The sequence below is a fragment of the Diadema setosum genome, chromosome 6 (assembly GCF_964275005.1).
Source record: "Diadema setosum chromosome 6, eeDiaSeto1, whole genome shotgun sequence".
In the NCBI taxonomy this organism is placed as follows: domain Eukaryota; kingdom Metazoa; phylum Echinodermata; class Echinoidea; order Diadematoida; family Diadematidae; genus Diadema; species Diadema setosum.
The window spans coordinates 35810262-35820670 of NC_092690.1; the positions used below are offsets into that span (position 1 = coordinate 35810262).

The 10409-nt window shown below is 35.6% G+C and overlaps 1 protein-coding gene across 1 annotated transcript; it reads right to left on the reverse strand.

The window, feature by feature from the left end:
• Positions 1-211: 211 nt before the first annotated feature.
• LOC140229761 (uncharacterized) lies at positions 212-8791 on the reverse strand. Its single transcript, XM_072309996.1, has 4 exons — positions 8639-8791; positions 7866-7988; positions 6768-6906; positions 212-402 (listed from the first exon to the last, which is right to left on the reverse strand). The coding sequence occupies exons 1-4, from the start codon at positions 8789-8791 to the stop codon at positions 212-214; spliced, it is 606 nt and encodes a 201-aa protein (XP_072166097.1).
• Positions 8792-10409: the final 1618 nt, after the last annotated feature.

Consider the following 10409-nt stretch of genomic DNA (forward strand, 5'->3'; position numbering starts at 1 on the left):
TTCTGGTTCTGGTTGGCGCTGAGGATTAAAATAATAGTTCATTTATTATTAGTAAGTCTGGTAAAAGAATGTCATTTATCATTACCAATAAACGTATCTAATGATGATTAAAATGCCATCTTTCGAGTGTATTAACTTTGGTGTAATCACCATAATTATAATTATGTATGCGCATGTGCAGGGATGTGTATGTCCTGGCGTGACCGAATGATTACACGACATGGTAGACCAAGGCCAATCCTTGCACTTTCTCGTTTTCCTCTTTGATGTACAAAACTTTCTGGTGACATTTTCTCACGATCATTCCACTGTTTACTGACTTGAAGAGGGCGCTCTTTAAGTCCATTCCACCTATCTCTTGTTCAAACACGTCCTCTCTTAATGTAATGATGATGTGTCCACCTATAGTAAGAAAACGTATAGAAAAATTGTGATTTGAAATTCGGTCCATGCAAATATTTTCTGTTTTTTTTTTCTCCATTCAATCTGATAGAACACATCTATTTTATCATATTATGTAAGAGTCATCAAGGTCGTACCTCAGGATCAAATATCTTTACCAATGTCGTTAATGCGGCTGCCTGCAAAATAACTGACTAACAGACTGTACAAAGAACAACTGACAAGAAGAATATTTTCAAATCTTCTGATTGAACAGACTGCCAAATGAACGACTGGTAAACATGAAATGGAGTTAAAAACAATAAGAAAGATATTAGCATTACGTCATAGTCCACATTTATGACGACCCACTCAAATAATGTGACATGGCGTGATAACATGTTTGTCCATTAATTATTTTATGTTGAAAATGTTATAGAATATGTATGACAAGTTCAAGTTCAACTTTAATTTCATTTCCATTAAATAAACAGGAGAAATTATATTCATTGCATAAACAAAACAAATTTGTAGTAATTTCGATATGTAAAACGTACATCAACAAGATACATGTGATGATGAGTAACGACATAATTGCATTTACAAGGTATATACATATGTGACACTGCAACTCAAAACAAACAAAAAGTCGCCAGACATGAATTTTTAGTGAAGACCATATTCTGAAAGAGCAGACTTTAAGCTTTAAAATGATGTATAACTCAAATCAAATGGACTCTCTTAACCTATCTATATATTGGAAAGAAAGCACAAATTCAGGAAAAGTGTGAACTGAGAAAAGAGGCTCTGAATTAGAGTGTCTCTTCAAGCGCTTAATCTTTACCAAACCGTGCTGGCTGTGCGATGAATGGGACAAAAAAACAGGAAGTAAACCACCAGAGTAACAACAATGAAGGTATTATCATCTTAAACTGAAATTAAGCATGCCTCATTAACACATTCTGTCAATAATTAATGCCAACTTTCAAAGCAGTAGCACTATTCTGTCAAAAGTTATTAGAGTTGAAAGTGAAGAGTGTGGACAAGGTTTTTCAGAAATGAAAAAGGGATTCTAAAGACACACCTCATCACAGTATTCTACCAACAATATTCGAGATAAACTGCTAAAAAACACACTTTCCTGCCCGTTTTATGATACCAAATTTTATCATGATGTAAAAGAAGACCCGTTCTTTCAGAAAATATGAAAAAGTCAAGTTCGGCTAGGTTGACCCATTTCACTTATTTTCAGTCCTCACGCAAAATCAGTGTGTGCGACTTTATGTTCGTTTTGAGGTGCACAGACGCATATGCATATTACACGGATGGGAATGGAAATGGAGGGTCCCACTAAAAAGCCAAGCTTGTACAATATGGGACCCTCAGAAATACATAAAAAGCAAATAATGGCTTCATTAAACTACAAACAAATATATGAAACAAAATCAAAGAAACCAATGTCAACTGACATGAAATGAAATAACAGGAAAGAACAAAAAAAAAGAGAAAAAGGGAAACAAAAGAAAATGAAACTGCAACACACGCCATCGTGGACACAATCAAACAGATTTCCAGGATGTATAGGAGTAATAAGACGCACCCTTGAATGATATTGTGAATATAAGGATTGGGTACATATACCAGAAAAAACTACAAAAGAGCGGACACATTAAAAACAAAGAATAGACACAATGATGCATTGTTCGATGACTGTCGTATTTGAGGAAAACTTATATTCGACAGATTGTTTTACTCTTATGACGTTACAACTACAATTCGTAAAGCTTTATTTGCAACTTCGCACAAAAACTGTCATGAAAAAAAGAAAAGATTATAATAAATCTCACCGTCGTGGGTTTTATGATACCATTATACTATCCCAGCACATTAACCCACCCCCCCCCCCCACCACCACCACCACCACCACCAGAATTGCATTTACCACTTCTTAACCTTGGTCCAATTTCAACCAAATTTGATGAATTTTCTTAAAATCTTATTAAAACATTTTAATATTTCTGCTATATTTGATATCGCTAGTTGCCATGGCAACCATAAACTGACAACCATGTCAGTCAGATTTTGCCATCTTTTTTTTTCTGTTCCAATTTCAATTAACAATATTCCGCTGTATGAAATGGGCGTCTCTTGACTGAAATTGATGAGACGCAAAATGTGAAGGAATTATGGTCCTGAAATGTGCTTCTTATTATTTCCTTCGTTTTATGGTACAAAGACATAAAACAGAAGATATGATAGAGATGATTGAAAACAACAAGATTTTCTCAAAATTGTCCTTCTTATTTGTGTCATTTTGATTCCTTCTCAAAAGTTATGCCTGTAATATCATTAGATTATCATGTTATCAAACTGCACACTCAAAATTACAGTATCATGCAAATATGAAATGTAATGATTATACATGTACCTATCCAAAACATTTCATCACAAGTCTCATAATGTATTTCTTTTTGTTGTTATCAATAGCGCCCCCATGTGGTGATTTTGAGAAATTTCAACAATAAGAAATGATGAGATACCACTTGCTTATCATTTGTGGCAAATATGAAAATGATTGGTCCATAATAAGATATTTTGGGGGGCTCAAGGAATTATATAGAAAAATGATGTTTTCAGCATATTATGTATCCATATTCCTATGTATCTCGTAATATTTCACTGAATAGCGCCCTCCATGGGTAAGCTTGAGAAAATTCAAATGAACAGTCATGTAGAATATGAGTCCCCCTGCCCAAGTACGAATATGACGATGATATGTCAAACGATAAAAGAAAAGGTTACATGGGGGCATGATGCCCCCCTTGGGTCTATACTAAGGGTCAAAATAGTTTGGGTTAAGCAGCTGGTGCCAATCTCCACTTGCCTGACTTCGTAAGGCGAATCATCTCAGGAAGGCTGTCGCCTTTTAAGTGTCCGGGGTTAAAACAGCCAACGCTGTAAAGAGCGTCGAAGTAACCTGTATCATTCATTATGGCACACGGAGAGAAATGGTGATGTATTTATATGCATATCGCATTTTACTTTTATTTAGGCCTATAAGTATATAATCATTTTACTATTATTTTCATCATTATATATATATATATATATATATATATAATATAATAGGCATGTATATATATATATATAAGTACGTACATACACACACAGACAAACACACACACACACACACAGACACACACACACACATATATATATATATATATGTGTGTGTGTGTGTGTGTGTGTGTGTATGTATATGACCCTGCATTACAAAACCAACACAAAGTCGCCAGACATGGATATTTAGTTAAGGGCAAATTCTGAAAGAGCAGACTATAAGCTTTAAAATGATGTAAAACTCAATCCAAAATAATGGATTCTCCTAACCTACCTAAATACTGGAAAGAAATAACACATTCTGGAAAGCGTGAACTGAGAAAAAGAGTTCTTTCCAAGCGCTAAATCTTTTAGATTGTGGCAACTGTGCAATGAAAGGGACAAAACACCGGATATAAACCACCGGAGCAACAGCAATGAAGGGATTATCAGATTAAGCTGAAATTGAGCATATTCTGTATATGATTAAGTACTGTCCAGCGAGAGGGCAGTGTATTTTAGTTAGGCCTGTATTAGCATGTACCCCTGTTGGCTACTGCTGTAAACATCAAGCTCACCTCCTGTACGGTTAGTGCTAAAAAATTCAGTTGTTTTCTCATGACCGGGCTTTTGTATGTGCTAAGTTTGTTCCACCATATCTGATACTTTTCGAACTCGGAGGTGCTTTCACGCTAGATTCTTTTCTTTTCTTTTCTTTTTTTCCCCCTGCCTTAATGATGTGGAGAGGCTCTCCGTGTCGTAGATGTATCAGTGCTCATTCGTTTGATCCTTGATTCCCACTATCAACTGGTAGTTTTAGGCTATCCTTCACCTTTCTTCATTAGTTTTGTTGATTGTTGTCTTCATGGTACCACAATATATTTAGATATTAGCAGTCTTCTCAGAGACATCATGATTAATATGTATTCGGTCCACTCGTACGCTCGTTTGCTAATTAGGCACTCTGCTCCATTTGACCTCATCAACACATCTCCTGGTCGGGGATATCCCCGGGAAACATCAACAGAGATTTGTTATAAAAAAAAAAAAAAAAATCATTTCACTAGAATACGCTACGTACCGTTACCTTGACTGTTTGGGTTTTATAGCCGAAAGATTTCAGCTGCTGTTTCTGATGATAGTTGTAATATCTATGCAAAATGTGTAAGGCAATTTCGAGCATGTATCGTTCATTAGAATAGAAGGCGTACGTAGTAATATTTGTGAGATACCACCAGATAGGATCGACTGTCACATTAGTCTAAGTATAGAAGATCTGGCACTGTTGGGCTGCAATAAGTCTATCAGACTGGGGGTTATTTGTGTGAATCTGAAAGAATATAATATGCTATCAAATCAGTCATAATCAAAATGTATCATACTTTTCCAAGCAGAATAATATAGAACTTATTCTTACAAATATGAAACATGGTGCATGGTGATTGATTGAAACTCATTACATATGATTTGAAAGCTACCCCCCTCTAGTATGAATGGAACAATCTCATACTCTTCCCTACTGATCTGCCAATTTCATTGGTCGATATCGTAAGGTCGCATACAATAGGCATCTTCCTGGTCTTTTCCAAGGCTTTTGATACGATTAATCACGATATACTTCTCTCTAAGTTATCACATTATGGTATCCGTGGAAAAGCCTTGCAATGGTTCACGAGTTATTCATCTGACAGATTTCAATATGTTCATGTGAACGGTCTTGATTCTTCTATGAAGAAAATCGAATGTGGTGTTCCACAAGGAAGTTTGGTAGGCCCACTGTTATTCATAGTTTACATTAATGATTTCTTTAGATCTTCAGGTAAACTGTCTGTTATATTATTTGCGGATGATTCCAATCTTTTTTATTCCCACCCTGACCCTAATATTTAAATTAGTACAGTGAATTAAGAATTAAAGAATGTCGCACAATGGATATATGCAAACAGATTGTCACTGAATATTGAAAAGACAAAGTATACGTTTTTCAGTAATTCCATAGATTACCAGGTTATGTTAAATTTGACACTACTCCCCGAGAAGAGGTTTCGTCTATTAAATTTCTAGGTGTTTGTGTTGATAATAAGATATTATGGAAGTGTCATATCAATTATATTTGTAATATAATTTGTAACGTAACATAGGTATAATCAATAGAATGAAATATTACCTCCCTTCTTCTGTTTTGATGACGCTTTATTCAAGTTTGGTATTGCCGTATTTGAATTACGAAATTCTCGCTTGAGGGAATCGATACAATGGACATATTTGACATTGCTAGACAAACTTGTTCTTTTGCATACGATGGCGCTCATAATTGTTTTAAACCTTCATATCCGAGCACATACTAATAAGCTGTTTCCTAAACACAAAATCCTGAAAATAAAAGAGGTGTATTTATTTTAACTTGGTCAATTTATGTTTAGTTACAAATGCAACTACCTACAAAAAAATATTTCATTCTTTATTTCACTGTAAATTCCACGTACATAACTATCCCACCGAACAATCTAAAGAATTTCATCTTCCCTTAGTGAGAACTGTACACACTCAAAATAGATTTGTTTGTAGCGGACCCAGATTTTGGAATAGCTTAGATAACGATTTAAAAGACATTTAAGGATAAACTTTACAAAATATTTGCTTTCCATATATACCAGATAATTCCGGTTAATGAAAAAATCCACTGTTTCACTTGTCCTTGAGATTCTGTAGCGTGTCCACAGACCTTTTCCATTCCTTTCCTTTTCCTTTTCCTTTTCCTTTTCCATTCTTCCCTGCTCATCTTTCCTCGTTCCTCGTTGTCCAGTAGCTGTGTGAGTGCATTTTCTCCATTTCTGTGTTTTGTGTTGTTATTGTTGTTGTTGTTGTTGTTGTTTTCGTTATATTTTGTGTGGCCGCGTGTATATCTTTTTTTTTTTTTTTTTCTGGTCAATATCCCTGGCACATACCTAGCCTTATAGTGTCTGTGCCATAAATGTGACATGTTATATAGTTTATAAATGTGTTTGCATTCTAAAATCATAGTAAGTATTGTTTATAGTATCAGCATCCTTATATCAATGACTAAATGTACAATAGTCATTGCTCTTTGTATGCATGTGCTGAAATTAGAGCGAGCTGCCTTTGCAAAAGGCTACCTATGGGTGGGTCATGCGATGCGCCGCGTAAATACCAATTCCGTGATACACACAACTTGTATTTAGTAAAGTATAACAGATATCAATATCTAGGTGAAAGCCATATTTCACTGAGATGCTCCCCCAAAGAGGGCGTTTATTTAACCTTACCGTCTGTGAAGTCGAGATGGCAAGTGCCATCAAAATTTGCCTTGATCGTTTCACGATAGACTCCTTTCTTTGATGCAAGCTTTAAGCATTCCGCCGATATATCCAGACCATAAACGTTGCGATATCCTTTGGTGTACATCTACAGGAATGAAAGAAAAGGTAATGATACACAGAATGAAAACTATGTAACATGTACATAAGGATTTCGTATAATGTATTTACTGATATACCAATTTGCGTATGGCTCAGTCATAATTATTAGCAAGTTCTCACACTCGTTATATTGTTAATGTTGTAACCCCCCCCCCCTTTAGAAGTCCGTTTGTAAAATGTAGTACACCCTATATTCTGTTAAAGGTATCGTTTGTAACTGAAAGCAAAGATGTAAAAAAAAAATGTTTTAAGTTAACGCATCTGATGCATAGACTGTGTATTGTCATTGATTGTGTTGGTCAGTTGTATCACAAAACACCTACGATATAAACATTTTGTAAAAAAAAAAGCCGAAAATATAAAACTATTCTAGAAGACTATTTTCAATAAACCATAATTATCAATTAAATCATTATTTTGAACACGGTTTAGTCTAGAAGCAATTTTACTATAACTATTGTTCACATTTTGCATAATTAGAAATACTTAACATTGCCCTAATGATTGAGCAATGAGTATTTAGAAGTTGTTGTAATAAACCACTGATATTGAAGACCCGATAGCAAACAAAAAGCAAAGCAAACTAAGAATGCAAATGAGAAAAGCAATTAGCCATACAGAAGAGTGTCTTTCTCCCCTTAGATTGCCTCCGTACCATTTTTATTTATGATTATGGTGACATGGTGTTGAGGGTGTTTTGTTTTTTCTTTGCTTGCTTGCTTGTCTGCTTACTTGCTTGTTGAAATATGTAAACAAAGACATACAAAATTATATGGCAATGTACCCAACAATGCTAACAGAATTGTGACAAAATTTGTGACCAGTGATCACAAATTGATCGAGTTATCTTTAACGTTTGATAGATTGAAGCAATCGGATTCTATGTGTATACTAAAACACTATTTCTTTTATTTATCTAGTTTATGACACAAATGACGGAAATACCATTTCTCCAACTACTCCAGTACCGCACCCGACTTCCAGAATCATTCTATTTCTGTCCGGTACGATCTGGAGGATCACGTTGGTCGTCTCCTCGTCGGCTTTATAAGATAAACACTTTAAAATCTGGGAAGTAGAAAGAAGAACAATCACATTCAGTAATCAAGGCCTTTTAAAATCAAATCGGAAAGTGTAATTTGAACTCATAATGACTGCTACGAATAGATTAACATGTGTAGGCTATAAGACACTGGTTTGTTCTATCACAATACTGCACCGTATTAGCACAAATTTATACTATGATTTCGCCTCCCTCTCCCTTTTCAAATTTCTTTTTTCCGTAATCCCCTTTAGATTTTGTCTTTTTGTTTTAAAATTTGGAGGTTAATGTTTGTATGTCAGATTGTTTGTATTTTTTCCGCTTTCAGCAGTACAAATCTCCCTAACACACGCACACACACACACACATACACCATAGTTTTACTCGACAATTGTAAAACTTGTTGAATTAAATGCAATGCTGACATTTGTCATTCAGATTGTGGCTCATCTTTTCTTAATTGATGCAAAAAGAAAAGAAATGTATTGCCGATCCCAAACAATAGTACACATCCAACTCAAAAGAACATCCACCGCAGGACAGAATATAGCCTTCTCAACAAAGCAATAAAAATAAGCCACATTGTTTTATTCTAAATTTCATGATATCCACATAACACTGAAACAAATTAAATCATATTTATACAATGACGTCAATAACCAATACATGTATTTACTTGTTCATAACTATTTGCAATATCATCGTATGCTAACTCCGCCTCATCCTGTTTTAATCCAAGAAGATGTTTGACGGTAGACTCCGCCCACTTGACGCTTTCAATGTCGACTTCGCTGTCTTTGTCAGTCACGGTTGGCTTTGTTTCTTCCATGATGTCTTGGTGTCTTCCTCGGTGTTTGCCTGTCTGTCTGTCTGTCTGTCTCTCTTTCCCTCTCTCTCTATATCTGTATAGGTGTTGTTTGTTGCAGAATCCTGAAATGTAATAAAAAAACAAATGTTACTCTTCACTCTTCTACTGTAAATGTGCCTGCAATCATTAATAGCATAAGGAATATTTTCTGGTTTGGGGGAAATTGATTTAGGAAAAGGCTTTCAATGTAAAACGTTAGATACAAAGTGTTCATGTAAATTTTTATAACTTTCTTTCCTTCTTATGGTTTTTAGACGAAACTGTCAAGCATACAAAGAGTTTCGCCAAAACAGAATGTATAATTCACTGTTTCATATAATCTATTTGTATTTTATTTCAATATAGCTATATTCTCAAGCGCGATCTTGATAAGAGTTCCTATGTTTGTGTTCTGTGTCTATGTCTATAATTCTTCTTGTATACCAATGTTGGTTGAATGACTAGGCAGTATGAAGACAACCTCCAGATATCAGAGATTCAATTTTTACTGTCTGTGGCATGTCTAACTATTACTTGCTATTTGTCACAGAACGTGGCGTTGTCTGTTTTTTAATTCTTTGTTTGTTTTTCCTAACTCGTCACCGTCTATCTTAAAATGGTAGCAAGAGGCCAAAAACGACGGTATTCTCGTAGCAACGTCCTTATAGGCTTTTAAAGCGAAACCAGGTAGCATTGGTATTAAGGAAGAAGGAAGACAAGGCACACCCACGAGCGACATGATCTTGTGGTCTTGCGTCATATTTTCCTTGAATGTTTGTTTCACCCATATTATTTTGTGCCAATGAGTAAAATGTGCAGAAACGTCACACACAGACCTATGGAAAGGTAATTTATGTGGCACACAGAGAGTCTAAAAGGGGGAATATTTGATAGAGATGCTGTAATGAGGAGCGTTTGCAATAACATGCTTGTTACTAGAGTCATCCATATTATATCTATACCTAATTCGAGATCTAGGCTGAGGTAAATAATGCCTAAAACTTCATAATTACTGCTTTACATCTACATAAAGTATCCAGCGCCAGATCTAGGAATTATGTAAAGAGTCGCCGCCTTTACAGAATTAAAGGGAGGCGCACGCACCCCTCCCCATTTTTTTCTTTACATATTTTTGTTTCCCTCCCCCTCCCCACAACAAAAAAATAATAGTAAACATAAGGGGGAGGTGCCCTATGCAGTCCTCCCTGGATCTGCCACAGGTATCCTATGTAATATTCAATCTAACCGTTGAAAACTGTCTATCGAAATTTTCTGTACGATGATGGTGGCACTCACCTCTCCCGTGGACTTTCTTCTCTTTTAGGGGCTGACTCCGTATCTACTCCTGAAGCTGCTGTGGCTTAGGCACTCTTTGGCAAAGATATAAGCTTGACCCGTCCTCCAACAACAAAGAAGAAACAAACAAACAAACAAACAAACAAACAAAGACTTGCTGCCGATTTATTAAAAATCGGCCGATCAGCAGACTGCTCTACGCAACCAACTAGCACTGCTTACTCTCTTTATTTTGCTACACGGCGGCATTGTAGACACGCGGTGCTTGTGAATGCTTTTGGCGTAAATAATGATCCCTTTCAGA